The sequence below is a fragment of the Centrocercus urophasianus genome, unplaced genomic scaffold (assembly GCF_019232065.1).
Source record: "Centrocercus urophasianus isolate 14NV4802_14NV808 unplaced genomic scaffold, USGS_Curo_1.0 seq_24, whole genome shotgun sequence".
NCBI classification, from domain to species: Eukaryota; Metazoa; Chordata; class Aves; order Galliformes; family Phasianidae; genus Centrocercus; species Centrocercus urophasianus.
In genome coordinates, this window is record NW_024884800.1 from 11,917,423 (window position 1) to 11,939,481 (window position 22,059).

The 22,059-nt window shown below is 40.4% G+C and overlaps 1 protein-coding gene across 1 annotated transcript; it reads left to right on the forward strand.

Annotated features, from left to right (window-relative positions):
- Positions 1-859: 859 nt before the first annotated feature.
- CHIC1 (cysteine rich hydrophobic domain 1) lies at positions 860-21,741 on the forward strand. Its single transcript, XM_042825201.1, has 6 exons — positions 860-1,078; positions 8,084-8,138; positions 14,472-14,627; positions 16,567-16,623; positions 16,841-16,900; positions 17,706-21,741. The coding sequence occupies exons 1-6, from the start codon at positions 888-890 to the stop codon at positions 17,754-17,756; spliced, it is 570 nt and encodes a 189-aa protein (XP_042681135.1). The 5' UTR covers positions 860-887; the 3' UTR covers positions 17,757-21,741.
- The last annotated feature ends 318 nt before the right edge of the window (positions 21,742-22,059 follow it).

Consider the following 22,059-nt stretch of genomic DNA (forward strand, 5'->3'; position numbering starts at 1 on the left):
AGGCAGTGAAGAGATCCAAAATCAAATCCAAATCCAAAATCATTAGCTTTTTGCTAATGTCCAGAAAGCCCTGAAAAATACTGAAGACAATTTATGAGGGAAGCTTTTCCCAAGAACAGCTGATGGGAACAGAAATCTTTTTCCTTCTTTTTTTGCAGGTAAAGGACATACATGGCGAGCTCTTTTCTTTGTGATACACCAAGTCCCTTTGCAACACATACTCTTAAAAAACAAAACCAAAATAAATCTCTCAGAACTGTGTGTCTACTATGGCAGGTGGCTGCCAGCCCCAGAACCCTCCTGGGGGCTCTTCTCCAGAGCACTCCTTTTCCTCTCAACACCCCATTATTCTGCACAGGGATCGATTTCCAGAATGATCCAAAAACCAGAAACCACACAACCAAAAAAAAACAGGCAACCAAGCCTCGGGAAAACTGCGTGCCTACGGAGCTCAGCCCGCTGCACCTCAGCCCCCAACCAACAAACCTGCGAGCGCTGCGAGGCAACAACAGGTAAGCAGACAGCTGAAAACGAAGGGGCAGGAGGAAAAAGCCCGATCTCTGTTGTTTTTACTAAAAGAAACCCCGCAGAAGTACACTTGACGCAGGGGTCAGGAGTCAGCGCAGCGCGCTGCACTCTCCTCAGCATCGCCTCGCGTCCCTGGAAAGGGCGGGAAACGAAGAGGCGCGAGACACGCGCCCAGGAACCGCCACAGCACCGCTCCGGCACGCGGCGGCGGCAAGCAGCGTAAGCAGCGCGACCACGCGCACCCTCTCGCACAGTGCGCACGCGCACCCGCCTCTCTCCGCCCCTGGCCCGCGGCGCTCCGCCCCCTCTCTGCGCACTGCGCAGACGCGCGGCGAAGCCGCGTCGGGGGTGGGGTTGAGATGAGCGTGCTGCTCCCCAACATGGCGGATTTCGACACGATCTATGAGCTGGAGGAGGAGGAGGAGGAAGAAGAAGAAGACGAGGAGGAGGAGTCGTCCGAGCCTGAGCCCGTGGTGCGGAGCCAGGAGCTGCCGCGGCCCCGCGACGCGCCGGATCCCGTGGTGGTGCGGGGCGCCGGGCACATCACCGTGTAAGGAGCGGGGCTGCGGGGCGGGAGCGAGGGTCGGAGCTCCGGGGGCAGCGAGGGGCAGCGCGCCTCCCTGCCGCCGCGGCGGTCCCGCGCCGCCCTTCGCCGAGGGGCGGCCGTTCGGGGGGAAGGCGCCGGCCCCCGAGGGCTGCCGCGGCTCGGGGCGATCCCGCCGGTGAGCGAGCGGCCGGCGTTGAGGTCCCGCGGCGGCCCCGCGCGCGCTGCCCGCCTGCAGAGCGGAGCTGCGGTCAGCCGCTGTCCGTCGCGCGGCCTCACCGCCGCGGTCGCTGGCACGGCGGGGCCGGGGAGGCCCGGCGCTGAGCTGCGCTGCCCGGGGCGCGGGCGGCCGCGCTGTCATTCGCCGACCCCAAACTTTCTCCCGAGTTGTGCTCGGTTTCAGCGTTTTCCTCGTTGCAGTGCATCGCGAGGCGCGGTGTTTGCTGCCCGTTTGACGTAAATGTGGAATGGCCATTTGGCTTTACTTTCTTGTTTTTTTTTAATTATCCCCGCTCCAGCAAGTGAGGAATTAGCACAACAGAGTGCACTCGTACCGAGTTGTTAGTGGTTACGCTCGTTTATATAACGAGAAGGGTGGTACTGAAACTTTGATATTGCAGAGATCCATCGAGCTTGTGTTTTCTTGGGTCCGTCTGGATTGCATAAAAGATCGCACGTTTCTCTCTGTTGAATAGGTGCAGTGTGATTTAGCTTTCTGCAGCAAAGGCACTGGGTGAGGAAAGCTCTCATCCTAGGAGAACTAATGTTGGAGTTGCTGTGTCCACCATGTAAGTCTGAAGCAGTTTGCTGAGCTGGTGCCATGGGTGGCTGCTGCGCTGCACCGCAGTGTGCCTGCTGTCCTGAGCCCACAGAGCATGTGGCCTGTGTGAAGGAGAGATGTAGCTTATGTGAAATGACCAGAGTAGCATATGCCTGCTTTATTAGCTGTCTGTTTTTAAGTTCAGAACTGGAAAAAAAAAAACATCACATACTTTGCTTTGTTTGCTCTGAGGCTTTCAGTGTATTAGGAATGTTCTTTAAGGTTCCTTTGTGGCTTCAGCATCTTTTGGAGATAGGCAGGAACACCTCCAAGAGCTGTCAGCCAGTGATGTCTACATCAAAAGAACGCAATAACTGTAAATGATGTGGGAATAGTGAGCTAGAATACTGCCCATGTAAGTACCTGGCCTGAATTCCTACCTGCCTTATTTTCCTTTTCTTCCACTCCTCCCAACTTCCTTCCTGAATCAACTATGCCTGTCTGATGGTACAAAACAGCTTTTCTTTTATCAGTTCCTGACAGTTCCTTAAAATCTCTCTATACTAATAAAAACAATCAGTGGATGCTATCAATGAAATGTAAATGGGCTCTGGATGCTACAGTAAACAATCCTAACCTCTTTAATAAGTGAGACAATATTTGGCTTCCAATAGATTTTTTTATTGGTGTGCATCAGCTCTGAAAATTTTCCACTTTCACACAGATGCTGCATCTTTTGGAATCAGCAGGCTTTAGAAGCAGCCTGCTCTACTTATTGATGTGCGACATGCCATGCCTTAAGACTTGTGTTTGTTTTCTGAACCTGTCTGGAATGTTGCTAATAAAAACTTCTGTCCTGACGGAAGTCAGAAACTCCATTTAAGTAAAGAAAAAAGGAGAAAAAAGAAAAGCATTTATTTTTAAAACAAACCATCTATTATTTTGTTTCACGTATTTTCTGTTCCTCACCTGACGATGGCTTGCTTGAATGCTTACTCAGAGAAGGATATTCTCTAATTCTAGGGTCATTTTCTGGTCCAGCTTTTCACGTACAGTCCTCTCAAACATTTTCATTTTAGCAGATTAAAAATACATGTTAGTTTCTTGCATAAGAGTTGTTATGACCTTGTCAGTGAGTGGCTGACCCTAACAGAGTTACCCTGCAGTGTCCAGCCATACTAAAAGTAAATTCCAGGAATCTTTTTAGCAGGATCTTGCTTTTTCTACTGACTGTTTGCTAACCTTTCACCCCTGTGCATGGGAAGAGTGATTGAATAAATTGTATTTGTTTCATTTCTCACTGAAGGAGCATTTAGGAAAGCAGGTAGCAGAGTTCATGCTCATCTTGTTCAACACTCACTGTAGAAGATCCTCGTTTTAGGAAAGTTAACGACCCACTTAGTTTTAAGTAAGCTTTAAAATTTTAGTGCAGAGAAATCACTACAACTTGGTGAACGCCTTTTTTTTTTCTTCTGGAATTCCATGTAAGGGGGTTTTCTGTTTCACTATGTAAGTCAGTGTTACTCTGATGATGTATTGAAGTATCTCATCATAAACATCTTGAATGAAAACTGAGTCAAAGCAACAACAGTAACTTCCAAAAACACTGCAGGAAACTAACCGAGGAGTTTCAGTTTTTCTGATGTACTGAGGCACGTGAGGCAGTGAAGTGAGACATTGAGCCTCTTTTTGCCCTTACCGTTCTGCTTGTGATTCCTGCTCAGGTCTGTGAACTTTCTAGTGTTGGATACAAGCTAACTTTTGTTCTTCCATGATGTTTCCTTTAGGAGTGCCTGAGGGACCTAGGATACAGGTGCTGATGAAAAGCGTATTGTCAGGGAAAGGAAAGGTGCTCTCAGTTGTAAAGAAAGAAGATATTTAGTTGTCTTCTATTACTCCCATCTATACGTCTTCTGTGTATTTAAAATTGCAAATGACTTCAGCCTACCACTAGTTCTCAATAAGTTAGTTCTCCAAAACGTTATCCACGGGGAGGGATGCCCCTTAGTAGTTCATCTTCATAGGCTTCATAGGAAAGGGTCATAGACTAGAAAGAAATTTCAACTCAGGGCTGTTGATGAGTGCTTTCTTTATTCAGTGACATTGAACAGAGCTGAGGTGGTGCCTCTGCAGAGGAAGCGTCTGGTGACCCAAGTTCATATGTTCCAGATAGGTTAAACTTACACTGGATTAGGTGTGGGGAAATGAGCCATGCAAAAAGGAAACTGGAGAACCTGTCACGAGAGAGCTGGCTAGCTTGCATGGCCTTGTAAGACTGATGACTACCTATAAATACAGTACTGGGTTAAGCAAGAATGAAAGACTATTGAAGTCAAAAGGAAAAAGTTCAAGAATCTGTAAATATGTCTGTTCTAGATGTAAGTGCTTTCCAAAATATTTCTGTTCCAGTTATGGGGACAGGAGAAATCATTTCTGATAATGCTTTGTAAAGAAATCTATAATGTGGTCCTACTGCAGCTAGGATCTACAGATGATGATTCAGAACTTTCAGGCTTTAATGTATAAGCTTTTATTTACTACATCTGCCTCTGGGAAATTGCATTCCCTCCTCTTTACAAATGGGGAAAATGAGATGACGGGGCTTCTGCTGTGCCATGCTTTAAAACAAGGAACGAGAGAGAACAGAAACTGAGGTAATCCTTGTTCTGTTCCAGTGTTGGTGTCCATTAGGCAATGCTTCCTTGCTTTTACAGGTATGTCATCCAGAGAGAAAATTCCAGCTAAAGTGTGTGAGTGACTTCATGTGAATTTCTAAATGTTAGACCTTGCACACTTTACACTGAGAGTGCTCAGAAATAAGTGACCACCAATTGATGTTTGAAGTAATTGAACGGACTGATACTGCAGTTTATTTTGCACAGCTATTTTTAAAGCATACTGGGTTTTACAGGATAGTGGAGGCAAAATCATGTTAGATCAATTATTGCTATGAATTAATTTATTTTGGAAGGACTAGGCTATTTCTTAGTTAAAAGTTCAGGTCTTAACTTTTTTTACATGAAGTTTTTAATAAAGCTTCAACGCTTTTTTGAAAGTGCTTACACAGCTGTAGAATTCTGTGGCATTCTGCTTTAACCAGAACTTTAACCTGAATTATTACCAGAAACAACTATTTGTTGTTTCTTGAGTGTAACCCATCTAATAAGGTTTTAATCTTTCTGAACTCCATGGTGTCTCTCCATGGTGACTCAGTGGGAGGACAGCAACCCCTGGAGATGTCTCTGTGAAACTGCTAAAGGCCACAGTGCTGCTGGCTGCACGCAGTGTTACAGCATGGCACGGTTCTGTTTGCAGCATAGCCGAAGCCTCTGGAACTCCTTCAGCCATTTGTGGGCATCAGTGTAAAACAGATGCATTTCTGTAACTGAGGCTTCCTGGTCACATTAAATCTGAGTGGACTGTTACAGCAACTAATACAAGTTCTGGTTTTCTAAATATGTTTCAAAGACATCGTCAGCCTTCAGATTTAATTCAATAACTTACACTGTGTTCTTGTCATGTTCTTAACAGTTCTAAACCAAAAAGCACTCATTAGTTTTATTTTCTTGGGAAATCGGGAGTACAATGGGAATTGTAACGAGTAGATGTGAGCAGTGAGATAAAAGATGCTGCCTGTGGCTCGGGAAGTTTTTGAACTACAAACTGTTGAAGGTCTGAAGAGAATTCTGGGGTAATAGTATGTAAAGTTTGCAGGCTTTTTCCTTCTGCCATTCTCTGGGCATTTGCTGCTGGCGCTGTGAGAATCAGTGTTGTGATCTGGATGGGTCTTTGGCACCATTAGAGCAGTTCTAGTCTGTGATGTGGATAAATAATTCCATAGCATCACAGAATATCTCACGTTGGAAGGGACCCGTAAGGATCATTGAGTCCAACCCCTGGCTGCACACAGGACCACACAGTCTGAGAGCATTATCCAGATGCTTCTTGAACTTCAGCAGCTCAGGGCCGTGCCCACTGCCCTGGGGATGTTCTATGCCCACTACCCTGTGGTGCAGACCCATTTCCTGACCCCCTGCCTTTCCCCTGACACAGCTCCACGCCGTTCCCTTGGGCCCCACTGCTGTCACAGAGAGCAGGGCTCAGCACTGCCCTCTGCTCCCTGTGAGAGCTGCAGCTGCCAGAAGGGCTCTGCTCAGCTCCCCTGGGCCCAGCAGACCCAGGGACCTCAGCTGCTCCTCACACACTGTCCCCCCCAGTCCCTTCCCCATCTCTACAGCCCTGCTTTCCAGTAGCTCATTTATGATAAGTTAATTACATTGCTTGGTTGCTAAAGGTTTGTGATTGTTTCATGTAGTTTTTCAATAAAAGAGTCAGTGTTCCTCAAAACAGGCTCACCTGGGTTTTGTAGGGCTGTTAGTCTTTTCTGGTTTTTTGTTTGTTAGTTTTTAAGACTGAAAAGACCAACTTGGAAAATTTCATCATAAAAAAGAGAAGTTACAGAATGTGGAGACTGGCCTGCAGGTTACATTGTCAGAAAATGAAAATGTGTTTATATCAGCTACCTCTTCGTTTGCTTAAAATCATATTGTGTTTACTTTTTGTATATATAGCAGTGATTTATCATCATGGCTTTCCAGTTGACTCAGATACGCTGTAGCCAATGCTGTGCTGCTGTCCAGTTCACTCACATTCACTTGTAGAGGATTTCCAATGAAAATCTGTTGAAGGAAACACAAACAAGTGGCAATTGGTCATAGTGCTTAGGATAGCTGAAGAGACAAAGGTTGAGAGACAGCTCGGTGAAGGTCTAATCTTTGGTGGTTTTGTAATATTTACACAAATAGTGTGCTAACATGCTGGTTTTTACAGGTGCCAAGGCTCTGACTTAAGTTAGCAACCGAAGAACTTGACGCCAGCATTGCTGACAGACATCTTGATTAGCTGACTGGATTTCTGAGAGCAGCGCAGATTTTAATGCTCCTCTCACCCTTCAAGTTTATTTTTCACTTGTCTGTACTGCTAAGCAAGTGCCATTGCTGCATTTGGGTAGCTGAGTTATCTGTGGGCTACGTGCTGTGCAGTGGAGGGCACTTACTCTTGGGCAGTGTCTTTTCATTTGGGTGGCCAGCGAAGAACATTTCGGTGTTGGTTCAGAGGAATGCTCTCTGCCCAGAAGGGTTTGTTTCTAGGGTAAATATTACAATACCAAATACACGTGCTCATCTTTCTGTCTGTGATTCTTTTGTTTTCTGTTTGTTTCAACACAAATATTCAGGAAATGGTTTATCAGGGCTGGCAGAACTTGGTGTGCAGTGTATTTAACTTTACAAGCTTTACAGGAAGACTTCTTTGAATAGACACTGGAGCTGAGAGACCAGTTGCTGTTGTTTTATTACTGAATTGCAAAGGTTAGAATTCAGATGAGATGGAGAGGACAGAAGATCATAACATTTTATTTCACAGAAACTCGTGGGCTTAACATTAGGGTTTTGTTAATTTCTTGCCTACATGTATGCTTTAAATACAACAAAGTCAGCTGTGCTTTCAGCATCCTACTGGCCTACACAAGTAGCTCCTTGACATGGGCAGTTGGTTCAGTAGATTTGGAGCTCGGAGCAACGTGGGTTTTCAAGCAGAGCATCTAAATTCCGGAAAACACGTCGCTGCCTGTAGGCTCTGCTGGTTGTGCTGAAGATTTGCTGCTGGCAAAGTAAAAAGGCTTCACTGACAGGAGACACCAGGCACCGTGTTGGCTAAGACAGTTTTCTAAAGCTCGTGGTTGCTTGAAAGCACTCCATATGTGGGCCCTTACATGTTTGCATGAGGTAGTTTAACTCAGATCAAAGCAGTTTTTAAGAATTGTATGGTTATAAATTTTCCAAAGCAATGAATGGTTTCCTTATAAGTAGCTTTATTTGTTGCATGTGAATAAATTGCATGAGTAAGAAAAACAGAAATGGAAAGATTAGCTAATACTTGCAGGCTCTTGTTTTTTTCTTTAAGAAAGAGAAAATTGAAATTACTGCTATCCAATTGTAAAATATTTTTTTCTGCTTTTAGTGGCTTGAAGGTATTGAAGTAAAGCAACAAGCTATATTTCTCTTTTTGTCTTATGAATAATACAGAAGAGCTTATATAAAAATGGTTTGAAAGCTTATAAAACAATGTACATGTAAAGGCAAAAGAAATAGTTTTCCTTTTTTATAAAAAAAGCATCTATTGCATTTTTTATTAAGGGAAACAAAATAAGTTAGGTGGAATATATTTTGTTTGTCTCTTTTGTTTTCAAGGTTTGGCTTGAGCAACAAGTTTGATACAGAATTTCCCTCTGTTCTGACAGGGAAGGTAAGTGTGAGATTAAACTGTTCTTTTAAATGGAAAGCTCCAGTGCCTCCAGTGGTTTTTGTGTTACAAATATATGCCTATGAATCCAACACAACTGGTTGCAGGCCAGCACTGCGCTGAAGGCTGCTAAATTAACTCTGTCCTTCATGAAGTAGCTGGTCGAAGACCAGTCCCTACAGCAAAGATAGTTTGCAATGACTGTAGTCTTTATTGACATTCTAAGCACACCATGATGCTGTTCTCACGTAGGCAATCTGTGTAAAAGCAAGACTTGTACTCCCTTGCTTCAGAGGTGCCTGCAGTTTGTGCTACATCCTGTGCAAATTAAACTATTTCAGGCACTAGACCTCATTTTTCAATATGTCTGTCAAGCGTTGAGTTTATTTTTAGGCAGATCTCTAGAAGAGAATTTATTTATCTGAAGCTTAAAGGAATTAAACATGGTCTCAAGTCTGCGAGTGAAGTAGGTTTTCTTAGAACTTCTCCTGAAATTCAGTAATTGTGTCATTCTGAAAATTTGTTGGGAAAGTCTCATCGTTTCTCTGAGTCTTGTTGTGTTGCTAAATGCAATTTAATAAGTATTCGTTTGTATTTATTTATCATTGAAAACTTGTAGCAAAGTTCTTGACTTTTAAATTCTTTTCATAATTCTGGTTTGGTTTGGTTTGTTTGTTGTGTTGTGTCTTAGGCTTTTTCCCCCAATTCTTTTCATTCAGCTGTTTCAGTACTCAGTGCTTTTCTCGTCCTTCATTTTGTCATCCCCTTGCGTATCTCTTCCAGAGTTTGTGAGACAAAGGTACTTGGCTCTTGCTGCTTTCTCTAAGGACATCCCACCTGGCTGCAGCCTCCCAGTCTCCCCAGCCTCCTGCAGTCGCTGTTTTTGCCATGTGCCGAATGCAGCTGAGGCCTGTGGAGGTTCCTCCCTCTGGAGGCGTCCTGGTTCTGCCAAACCCATCTGGGATTTTTCTCCTCCGAGCATAACGAACAAAGTGCTTGTGGTGAATCTGTCCAGCATTTTTGACAGCAGTCCACTTGTTGGCTGGTCAAGCTGCTAATTTGGTTGTTAAAAGACAACCTGTAAAGTCTGGCCTTGTTTCAGGATCTCACTGGCAAAAAAGGAAGGCTCATTGACTTAACAGTGCCTGATGCGCAGGCTGGCAGTAACACAACTTGCATCTCACTGCTTTGCATGTCTGAAGTTTATTTTCTGTAAAGCTCTTTCAGATCACTAAAAGCCATGGAATGCTTTTCTGTTCTTTTAATTAAGTGGTCGTTTTCTGTAAGAAAATATATTTTAAAAAAAAAACAACCACTACCCCACCCCAAAACATATTCATTTTAATACGAACCTTAATGCCTGTCACATTTCCCACTTGCTTGACTTCCTGTTAAATAAAGAGTGAGAAATTGATGTTATTACAGGATCTGAGTTTACAGGAGCAAAAGTTTAATTTAAACTTCGGTTTACTGCTTGGATTTAATTTAGCAAAGAGTGAAAAAAGAGAATGTTCTTTTACCTGACATGTGAGTGTCGACTTGGTGCCTACAGGAGCACTGCTTATGTTGGGAATTTTGAAAATCCAGTTACTTTTTTTTTTTCCATGTGTGGATTGGTGGGTTTTGAGGAAAATGACTTTGAAAATAAATCCAACTTTCACCAATCAGATGAGATAGTAAACAAATCCTTCTTAATGCTTGCCACACATGCTTGTGAAAGGTGGTAAAAGCCACAGCTGTGGCTTGTTGAGTTTTTAATGCTTTCATAAAGTGCCAGAAATGAATAATCTGCTGCTTCCTCTGGTTGTGGCAGTCCATCACCTTTACTGCTGCTGAAAATGAAAACTCAGATTTTTCCAGTAAGTGTTCTTCAAATACCCTGATTAATAATTCACATCAGGCTTTGTGGTCTGCTGATGTACCACATGAAGATCTTTCTTCTTCTTCTTTCCTTTTTATGAAATCCATTTATGAATAGTGTGGTGGCTGTTTATATTCACTGTTTTCTATAAAAAATGTTTACTGTAAGACTGCATTAAAGCCATCACTGGATGGTTGTCATACTTGGAGAGTGTCCATGTAATATTAAGCTTAATGACTTTGTTGACCACTGTGAATTGATGCTAATAATATAATTCCTTTGCTAGTGGAATCTGAAAGATGAAACCATTATATGGGGTTGATAGACTTCTCCATTATGCTGTTTTTCTTCTAAGAAATTCAGGATGAGGATTTAGGCTTTTAAACAAAGGATGAAATCACTAACTTTTTAGATTTATGCTCTGGGTAGCCCTTGGGAATTTATAAAGTTTCCTGACCCTCAGCTTGGTTTTCATCTGCATAATGGCTATAGTGAACCTTGCACTAATTTTATTCTTTATTATCTTTTTAATATGAAATATCCTTCTTTATCCATCTTCTCTTCTTCTTCCTCCTCATTTCTGCAGATTCTCAAGCAGTTGTTAATTAGCTTAGAGCTAAGATGCATGTGAGAACATCTTAAATATTTAACTGGCTGCGAATGTTTGAGGATATAGCATAGGCAATAAAACAATATGGAAAATATCAGGTCAGATATTGGCTCTAGTTAATTCCACTCGATTGACTTGCCCTTTATCTTGCAGGATAAGAAGCAACTATCAGCTGGTGTATAAATACAGAGCTTAGCTTTCGGGAGTGTTTGCAACAAAACTTTGTAAGAAAAGATTTGATTTACAAAATAAAGGGGCAGTAATTAGCTTGTAGTAATTGGTTTTAATTTAAATTCTGGCCACAAATTCAAATTCTGCATGCTATGTTTTTATAGGGTTGTTCTTTTAAAACAGACATTTGAAATGGGTTTTAAGGCAGCTCTGTTGGTAGCTATTCTGAAATGAAGTAGAACTTCTGGTGCTAAAAGTTTAAGTGATTCCTTTGCTGCAAAGAATTTTAAACCTGGCTTATAAAAACTTCCCATGAGGAATTGTTCAATAGCAAGCAGTGCTCCAGGTGACAAGATAGTGATGGGGCCAGTGGGCCTTAAGGAAAAAAAGTGGAGTTTCCTGCCCTGGACCTCAAACAATCAGGATCTCATACAGAGATTACTGTGCAGTGCAGGGAAATGTAAGCCATAAAATGGGCTGTTGCTATTGTGATCCCACTGCAGTGTGTGATTGATAGGGTTTGTGATCATGATTGAAGGAGAAAGATCAGGCCTGCTGGGCTCTTGCTCTCTTCCTGTGTTTGCAGATTCTCTTACATCCTGTTGTAAAATATTATAACACTCCCTCCTTCCCTTTTATGTCCTTTTTTCCCCCCTTGGAGATCTAAAAGGAGCCAGTATCTCTTTACAAGGTGCACTGCACAGCCAGGAGCTATGTGTTTATCTCATTCTTTTTGAGACTCAGAAATTCTACAAGCAACATTCCAAAACTGCTCAAAACTGTTAGTGAGCTTTCTTTGCTCAGGAGGTGCTCTGAATTGTTCTAAATACTTAGGCATTTTCTATTAACTTTTCAGTATCTTTATCTGCATAAAAGACAGGATTTAAAATTATGTCCAAAAATCAGCAACATTCTTTTGTAACTGTTTTTTTCTAAAAATCATTTTCTTACTAAATAAGAACAATGTCATTTTATTTGTCATTCTTTGTCACTGTAACAAGACTGAGCTGTAAACCAAAAGGAACAAACTGGTTTTGCTTCTTTCTATCACACAATGAGGCTTATCTTGGTCCCTGATAAGTTTAGCTTCAAATGAAGATGCCTCTGACTGACAGAAGTATTTTTCGTGGTGAGGTGTCTGCAATGGAGAAATGCATCCAGCAGTTTGAGTTGGCTGAAGAAGTCTTCAGTAGTTTCATCTTGTGCTGCAGTGAAGAGATACGCCTTTATAGAAGTAGTTGGTGCGTTAGCAGCTAGTAGCTGTGCTGTGCTAATCTGAAAATAGCCCAGGTAGAAATCTGTGTTTCTTGGCACCCAGAATTTGTTTCTAGATTACCATGTGCAGTGCTGTGCTCATGACAGCATATATGTTCTTCTAATGCAGCATCGTGCTGTTTGACGATGGGACCAGTGGTCAAAGAATCTAGTTGACTTCGTGTTGGAAGATATCAATTATGGTTATAAAGTTTGTTCATGATATACAGAGAACTCTAGGCTGCAGATCCAGTGTCTACAGTAGTGCACAGCTGTGTCTTGGGGTGAGATGTGCTGTTGTCAAGGTCCAGTGAACTTTGTGAGTGATACAAAAGGCACCATTCTCTTTCCTTAGTGGACTTCATATCACGAGTACTAATGGAGTCAAGAAAAAATAGATTATTACCTTTCAAATAAATAGATAGGCTGATACATGTATGAATTTCAGAAGACTTACTGAAGGTGGTCCCGTTTTTGTACATATGAATGCTAAGAACATATTTGCATGTGAACTTCCTTGAGCATTGTGAGCTGTGGTTTGTTCGTGCATGTGAGTTCAATTTGCTCTGAATCACGTCTGATTGCAGAAGCTGAACTCCTGTATTCCTGTTACACAACCAGTCCTGTCACACTTCACTACCAATCTTGCTCCCATAGTGGGCATGAAGTGGTCTTACTCACATGCATCAAATATTTGGGGTTTCCTAAATATAAGAGCTGCCACTGGCAGAGATTTGCAAAGCCTTCCGTTTTGAATGCTTGAAAGCACAGGCTAATTTTCCACATCACAATGTAATTTTTTTCTCTTCTTCATTAAAAACATCCCAATGCTGTTTCTTTTTTATTTTTTTTTAATTCTTTTTTTAACTGGGATATTTATTGTAAAACATACTTAAATGTAGATGTGCCATTTAGTCGAAAAAAAAGCTTTTGGACTTGCTTCATTTGTACGTGTAGAAAGAAGTACAAGATTGACTTTTCTATACTGAGGAAACAAAGGTAGTCTGTATAATTGCAGAATAAGTGGTTGCTGTGTAGTTATTCATTCCTGCTATAAAATGCTCACACTGTTAACTGATCACTGCAGGTCTGGCTAGCATACAGACCCAGATGACCTCTGACTGTACTGCGTGGTGATCTGAATGGCCAGGAAACAGATGCTCTGTGTGTTTACTCCCTTTCCTGCAGTGCTTTAATCTAGTTAGCTCTTGTGATAGGCGGAGGTGGCAGAACCAGGTTGATGCTGCTTCCTGGCTGCTGGGTTCACCTCTTCAGAGCAAGGAGGCACTGCCAATTAACACCTTTGTTCCCTCTTTGTTTGTGGAATCAAATGAACAGTCAGGCTTGATGGTTGGAAGGCTTATGTAGGAGTTCAATAACTTGGTATCCAGACCAGCTCTAGGCAGGGGCTTCTTCAACATGGCAAGTAGGAAGGAAAGATTTTTTATTATTATTATGTTAAAGTTGTTTTCCCTGGCTGTTCAGGTCTGTTGAAGTTGGATCTCACTCTTCTGCTTTGTGTGTCCAAGCCTGGGCTTTGTTACAGTTAAGAGTGCCATCCTGGAGTCAAGTTAGCTGTAAGACAGTGCATGGATCCCCACTCGTTATTTAGGTACTGTAGGGAGATGGTGGGTTTGGAGCATGTGAGTAGGCAATAATACTTTTAAGAGGTAGTGGGCTGAGTGTACTTAAAGAAAATGCGTTTCAGCAGCTAGGCTTTACTAAAAATCACGTACAAGGTGCATTTCTTAGCCTTGGATGTAATCCAGTTGCTGCCTTTCTGGGCTTCCCAGCTTCGGAAGAAGCCACAGGTAAAGTTGCAGCCCCATGACTGTGTGGGCTGTGTCAGGAATTGGTCTGTGGACAGCAGCCCACCCTCACCCAGGCACAGTGTAGACTTGGTATGAAAGTAAACTGGACATATCATCCTTCTTTAATGTGACACACAATAGTGTTTTTACTAGGAAGTAACAACCTATTACTCCTTATTCACTTGGAAACAAGATAGCCATCATTCTTCTTTTTTTTAATTTCATTTTATTCCTTCTTTTTTTTTTCTTTTTTTTTTTTTTTCCTTCTTTTATTCCTTTTTTTGTGGTCAGTGTAGCCAGGATGTTGCACTGCTGCGTTCCACTTCTTAGCCTTGTTAGGGACCACTGTGTTATCAAGCCTATTGCTCTATGGTGTAATAAATATGGATGAGGCTGTTCATCTAAGCTGCACTGGGCTTTTTAAAGCAAATTTTTTGCAAAGCTCACACCATAAATGAATTTGTTACAGGAAAATGACTTTTCATGCTCCCTGTGTGACCGGTGTTTTGGAAGATGGGGTCATGTTGCATAATGAAATATGTTGCATTTACATTTTAATCTATAAAGGCAATTCTTGAGAAAATACGTCTGTAATGGCATTCCACTGAAGTTCAGCACTTCTGTTACAGGTTGCCCCAGAAGAATTCAAGACCAGCATCAGTCGTGTGAATACCTGTTTAAGAAAGAATCTTCCTGTCAATGTAAAATGGCTGATTTGTGGCTGTCTGTGCTGCTGCTGCACACTGGGCTGTAGCCTGTGGCCTGTAGTGTGTCTTAACAAAAGAGTAAGTACATTTTTGTTTGTCTTATTTTCTTGATTTTGCAATTTCTGGTAGCATTAAGTAATGTTGAATAGCATCGTCTCCATTCCAAAGCCCTTTTCTTTATCTCACATTCAAAAGCTAATTCAATTTTCCACTCTTTGGAGAATAGAAGAAAACATTTCTTAATGAAGCAAATGATACCAAATTGCCAATTGAATTGATAGTCAAGGGTGTAGCTAATCTTATCTCAGTTCAAAGAAGAAAGTGTTATATAGGAGAACCTACATTTCCAGGATATTTAAAGGTGTAAAAACTGAATTAGTGAGCGCAGACTGAGATGTTGATCCTCAAAAGTTGCCTGAACTAGAGTGAGTATTTTTCTTCCCTCCTCTCACACAATTTTTTGCAAGCAGACAATTTGTATTATTATTATCTCTAATAGATACCATAATGTTTCTGAACTGTTATTTATTTGGCATGCTTTACTGTGTTACTGCTATGAAGAGCAGTCAGAAGAATAAACTTGATACGTAGAGATGGAATATTTGCAGTTTTAAAAACATATTTAATATCCCTGTGCTATTTTCTCAAATGTATAAAGTGTGTACATGAATGTGTGCGTGTGATTTGGTCACTCTGAGAACCAAAAGTATACGGTTGTTCTTGGTCTCTTGTGGAGGACTGAGCCAGCCAGTACCTGAGCACACAGCAGCCCTTTGCTCGCTTAGTCTCCAACAGGACTGGACAGAATTTGAAGAGCAAAAGCAAGAAAAACCTCAGGTCTCAATAAAAGTTAATAAATGAACGGGAAAAAAAAGAGGAGAAAAACCCAAGAGGTGCAAAGACAAATCACTCCCTACCTCCCATCAACTGGGCCATGACAGCCCCAGTTTTGTTGTGAGCATGGTGTCATGTAGCCCTTTGGTCAAACTGGGGCAGCTCTCCCAACCTCTTGCCCATACCCGCGGGAGGTAAAGTTAGAAACAGAGGTCCATGATGCTGTGCAAGCACTGTTCAGCCAGAGCTGCAACACTGGTATGCTACAACACTGAGTCATTAGGTCTAGAGTGCAGCACTCTGCAGGCTGCAGTGATGAATTTAACTCTGTCCTAGCCAGTCCATGTGTGTTCATTTAGGAAAAAAAAGAAAAAAAAAGGCAAGATCCAGAATCTGGAATCTGAAATTTAAACAGTGCAAGAAACAACGTGGAATTCTTAATTCTGAGGATAGCTTCATCACTGGAATAATTTGCAAAGAGTTAGTGGATTCTCCATCATCGAGTGTTTGACTCAGAATTTGATATCTTTGCTTTTTTTTTTTAATGAGGTAATGTAGCTCATCAACCATTATTAAGTTTGTGAACAAAATACCTGCGTTTAACATCGCGCAGGAAGTAGAGTAGGTTGTCACAGTGCTCCTTCTGGGACAACAGAGGAAAAATAGTTGAAACTTCAAAAATACTTCCTTCTCCCACAGTCAGTAAAATTCTTCTTACTTCCTGAAGTGGGTTGCTTTCTTCAAAATAAGATCCCCTTTATAGGTGTAAGGACGCAGATGTATCTCCTATCCAGGGTTTCACCTCCATTTTTTAATGGTTGCCATGATCTTATGGAGTATTCTAAGTATTGTGGAAGCTCTTTGTAGCTGTAAACCATTGTAAACCATTTATTATATCAGAATGAAGACTGTAACTGAATCATATTTTAAGGGCCCTTGTAGAAAAAGTAGAATGTGTCCAGTTCTGAGCATTGTGGTTTCTTGTTTGTTTGTTTTCTGATGCTGAGGAACAGAAGTCCTATCACTTCAACTTCCCATTTACAATTGTTCAATTGCTTGGTTGTACTTCTATAAAACTGATTTATTTAAGTGATTCTTAGTCCAGGAATGCAATAATGAGGTTCTTCCGGATGAAGCTGGCTACTGAACCATTCATAATACAGTTTTGACTTAATTTTTTTAGACTAGAAGATCAATTCAGAAGTTATTAGAATGGGAAAATAACAGACTATATCATAAGGTAAGAAAAGTTGGAGTGCTTGTTTTCTTCACTTTCATGTTTTTTTGCATAATTGGCATGTAGGAATTTTACTCATTATAATTCTGTACTTTGTAGAAGTTAAATTTCACTGTCTGAAGTGTTGCAGATCCAAGTGGTTTGATTGGTTATGCTTTTTACATTAGTTATCAAAATAATGTAGTAGTATGTGCTAATCCCCTGATAATTACTTTCTTAGCTTGGTTTGCACTGGAAGCTGAGTAAAAGGAAATGCGAAACTAGCAATATGATGGAATATGTAAGTATTATTCCTGTTATTTGTTTGGTATTCCACACCCTTTATTTTATAGTGAAATCTGTTAACTCACCAGACTTTAACCAATCTGAATAAGCTCTCATAAAAAACAGCAGTTGTTTGATATACACCTGTGAAGGCCAGTTTTAAAGAGTGGCTATATATGTATTAAAATTGAGAAATTGTCACTGCTGAACTTGTTTTCCATTCATAACAATTCTGTGTTTGCACTACAGGTACACTTTGATCAATGACTGATAGCAAGGAAGGCCCACTGGGTTTCCGTGCCCTAGTGTGATTCTCCCAGCAGCCCATAGTTCTTTAGCTCTTATCCTTTTGCTATTTATAGTTATTTTTGGGTCAGCATTTTGGTACAGAAATATTGCATTTTTTTATAGTAGTGTTTTGTTTGCTTTTTTTTTTTTTTTTTTTTTTAATGAGACCATGGATTTTTATTTATTTATTTTAATCCTGGCTCCTGATCTCATAAAAGATTTAACCAAGATAGTCCTTTAGGAAAGTGGAATTTCAAACATTCCTGTTATCCTACTATTCTCTCATCCACTTTCATGTATAACAATGAAGACTGCTTAGGCTCAAAGAGAGCGTCACCCCCAAAATGTCAAGTGTTGATAAGTTGTGTATTTCAAAATAACCTGAATCTTCTTTGTTCTCTGGATAAAGTTTCCCTATAAAATAATGGACAAGTTTAATCCTACAAACAGCTAGTGTTGCATGGAAAGTTACGCTGAAGATTTGAAGTTGTTGATTACTGTGTTCTGTTCTTGTCTTTTCCCTTCTTCAACAGGTAATATTAATAGAGTTCTTACCAAAATATCCCATATTTCGACCTGACTGAGGAACTGCATTTGGTCTTTCATGTTACCTGTCATTTTCTACCCTTAGTGCCTTGTAGATGATTTTGGAAAGAAGATGGTCTACTTTGCTGTGATTTAAAAGATGTTCTTCAGTAGAGTATCTTCCTTGCGATGTTATTTTTTGTTTGACAACAATTTGCACATTTTTTTAAATGTTAAATGAGGCTTCTGTGTTGCACTCTGAATTTTTAACATTAACAAAAACTGATATAGTTGCCACTAGGAATCTGACATCAGTGCTGCTTAAACTCGTTCTGAGCATGCTGCCTTATTAATTTCTACATTTAGCATATATCCTCAAACATGCACCCTGATGCTGTGTCATACTGTATTTCATTCTAAACGTTGCATTCCTATAAATCCTCAGTAGAAATGTCCAGGTAAGCGTCTAGTAGTAAAGATTTTAGTGTCACTTGCTTGCATAGGACTTGCAATTAACAGCACTGGTTTTGTTCTGCACTTTGCAAAATCATCATTTACATTAGGAGGTTAATTCTTTTACCCACTATAGATTTGTAAATATTGACTCTTTGCATAATGTAAAGTGTGGTATGCCAAGGTTTACAGAATGTAAGATAGCTCTTGTTCTATTACCAACAGTTTGACATAGTTTTATTCATTACATTTGTTACCATCCCTCTGATTGTATGGACCCATTCACGTACTGTTTTTATGGTAAAGCCATAATGAGTTTGTACATACTGTCAGATGTGTAGGGCTCAGTTGCACTTTTGTTTAGTAAATGGATGAAAAATGTGTAGCATTTTGTTTGTTTGTTTGTCATTTAACTACTTCGGGTGTTATTTGTGGCACCTGAAATGGGAACCTTATATACTGCTCATCTTTTGAAAAAACTACATTTATGGGGAAATGGCAGCTGCTATTAGCAAAACATCCCAAAGCCCACTTTTTACATTTAGAATATCTGGAAGTCAGTTTCTGTGGGTCGTTCTGTTTTCAGAGTAGGAAAAAGCGTGTATTGTAATTGCAGAGAGTCGTTACTAAGGAGAAGAATTGGCAACAGCCAAATGAAAGTTGAAGTAACTGAATATTTTTATAGCACAAAAGTACTTCAGCATTTTAACAGTTAAATGATATGGCAGCCCTTTCTAGCAGAAATAAATTTTGCTTAAATCAGAGCAGTATTTCGGAATGTGCTGATGGGAGGAATAGATCAGCTGAATGGGCTCACATGTATATTTTGGCATTCAGGAACAGTCTGAAGAGCCACAAATACCTTGTGGAATTCAGAAGCATTTTTGGACTCCTCCCTGTTTGCCTGATGTCAGGAAGGGAAGTGACTATTGAAAAACTTACTGTAATGGCTGGCCTAAGCAAGACCATTTGTTCGTAGCAAATGAAAGAAAGAAGCAAATGACAATGCATTGTTTGCCCCTTCCCCCCACCTCCCCCCCTTCCTAACTAGAAATAAGAGGAAAAAAATACCAGATAACTGATTATCTGTAAGTTGTGATGAATATAATCATAAATGTCTGCAGGCATTTCTTTGCATCAGCTTAACTCCTTGCAGCGTCACAGTTTGCTTTCTAGTTTCAGACTGACTTAGAACTTCCTCTGAATGTATTTGCATCTCTTCAGTGTGCAATATTGTGTTAAAATACAGTATTAGTAAAGTCATTACATTCTAATAGCTGTAACAGGCCAGATACCCAGTACCCAGTGTTTACAGAAGGCCAGTTTTATGTAAGTTGTTACTTGGAATCAAATTTCTTGCTCTTCTAACTGTACAGTTGAGTGTCCCATTCCAGTGCTTCCTGACCTCAGGCTGATGCTTCAGGCTCTGAAATCTGTATGGTTAGTGCAGAGATTTTGTTGGACCAGTAGATTGGTAATGAATAACTGATCAATTGAATTTGTAATTTAATTTAATTTAATGAATGAACTGCAGTGTTGTGTGAATTTAACTTGAGCTATACCTTGCAATTCAGATTTCTGTCATAGAACCATGCAAAGTATTCTCTCCATTTTATTTTATTTTTTAGGATGAGTGTTAACTGGAAGCAGAGAAAATACTTAATGGCAGAAAGAAACAGTGAAAAGCAAAATTGACATAGCACAGACAATCTCCCTTAGAAATAAGCGCATGTGATATAAGTGAAGGGAGCTTAGCTGGAGAGAACAATAGAAGTTTATTACAGTTGTGCCAGAACTTTGTTAGCTATTCTCTCTGTAAGAAACTCAAGAAATCTCAGCAGATTCTTAATTTTTGCTTTTATGTGACCATATTTTCAAAGTGTTTTTTTTTCTAACCAAGAGAAGAAAGAGGCAAGCGAGAGTTTCAGTAACTGCCAGTGCTGAGTGCTGAGCAGCCCTCCTCTCACTGTGAGCAGCAGTCCTGTGCTGAGTCTGTGCTGATACCATGGGTGGAGTTGAGTTTTTCGACTGATCTGTCTTGTTTCAGCGAAATGCTGTGCCAAGCACAGGGAGCACCCTGAGTTTCCCACTGAAGCACAGAGTATTTATTTTCAAAGTTTACATTTCAAGTACATAAATTCTACACGCTTTTACTTTGTCCTAAATTATTAATTGTATTCAAACCATGAAATGGTCTTTTCTTCTTATGTTTTAATAGGCACTTAAAAACATGGCCATAAAGCAACTAGTGGAGTATGAGAGCTGAAAAAGAAGTTTACAGCAAGCTCCATGTTTTAATAGGAAGATAAATTTGCATTAAAATACAAAAACAACATGCAGTATTACATTTGCATCTGAAAGACAGGTTTAATAGCTCATTTAAACATGAAAGCAACTGTAAATGCTGCTGTGAACTTGTCTGTCTACAGGTTCTCTTTTGCCTAGGCTATTCTTTGCTTTAATATAAAAACATCCGACAGATAGTTTATATCTCATAAGATGGAGAACTCATTTTCGACAGTAAAAAATGAGCACGAAGTGGTAAGCCTGTTTATAGAGGATACTTGTTAATTGGAGGAAGCACGTGTAGTAATGTAACAGATTGATGTGAGCAAAGTGTAATAGAAATGGTGAAGACAGTGCCTTGACTGGTTTCAACAAAATGAAAACGTGTAGCAAGAAAGGAGAAAAGGGAACTAGTAGAAATATGTAGTGAGAGTTTGCAGCAATTTTTATAAAGCTCTTACAGGAATATCATCTGTCTAATCAGTGTTCAGTTTCTCAAATAAACATGTTGACGCTTTCCTTTTTAACTTGTATGTATGAAATGCCTGTTTGTTTGTTTTTCTAATTAGAAAGTTTTTGTATGTGAGGAGCATTAAAGATGATGAGCTCTTACCTCCAATTCCCCACATGCTTTTTGTGAAGTTCTTTTACCATCAGAGGAGGAAAGATGTATTTTAGAACGTGCACAGACAAGTCTAAGAAGTGTGGACAGTTGTAGATGAGTAACTTGAAAAACAGAGAACTTTTTTGCTAAAATCTAGAGTGGTGTTGACTGGGGAAAAAAATTCCCTGTACTTTTCTTGATAGATACAAAAAACCACTGTATGCAAAACTGTAAATATACACATATTAGTGTCCCACTATGACAGTTTACTATGTTTACTTGTCAACATACTACCATCAGAGCAATAAAAATGTCAAGCTATTAAAATTCACTGTAAATAAGTTGTTACTTCAGTAAGTCATGTTGTGATTCCTCTGCCATTTTCTTCTGCTCTTGCTGTTCTTATGATGCTGTAATGTTACTTGTATGGCTTACAGAAAGTGGTTTTGTTTAAGGTGTATGAAACTTTTTAAATCGTCTTCTTAACATTTTTATTCCGTTTACAAGTGAGCAGACACTTTTTTAATAGGACCTCACACTTTGAAACATTTTTTCTTTTTTCTTTTTAAAATAAAATTCTGAGCTCTATTTCTACATTTGACTGCATAGGCTTGTGCTGTTTAAAGAAGTTGGAAGTCAGACATGCGTAATCACTATGAGACATTTTTCTTTAATTAAATTTAAAGATGAAAACCTCTGAACAGTGCCGTGTGTTTCTGGAAGCAAAGTGGTTGTGTCTCCCTGCAGCACTGTGTGAGCGCAATGGCAGTCAGTGGTTTCCTTTATGTGGGACACATTTCTAACACGGAGCAGTGGGACTCCCAGCATGGTTTGGCTGGTTGAAAGGACAACTCTTGGAAAACTTAGCAAGGCTTTCCCAAAAACAAAACTCTAGAATGAACGTCACATTTAGTCTTCCATGTAACCTATCTCAGCTGGTGCGCAGACCCTCTTTAACCAGGAGTTTTTGTGGAATTTTGCTGCAGCCTTACTTTTCATCACAGATGCTCTGTCATTAC

Excerpts from the sequence above, each read along its gene's own strand:
- CHIC1 (XM_042825201.1), top strand. The coding sequence starts at position 888 with ATGAGCGTGCTGCTCCCCAACATGGCGGATTTCGACACGATCTATGAG. Across the intron at positions 16,624-16,840 it reads ATAACAGACTATATCATAAG|CTTGGTTTGCACTGGAAGCT; the intron begins GTAAGAAAAGTT and ends TTACTTTCTTAG. Across the intron at positions 16,901-17,705 it reads CTAGCAATATGATGGAATAT|GTAATATTAATAGAGTTCTT; the intron begins GTAAGTATTATT and ends CTTCTTCAACAG.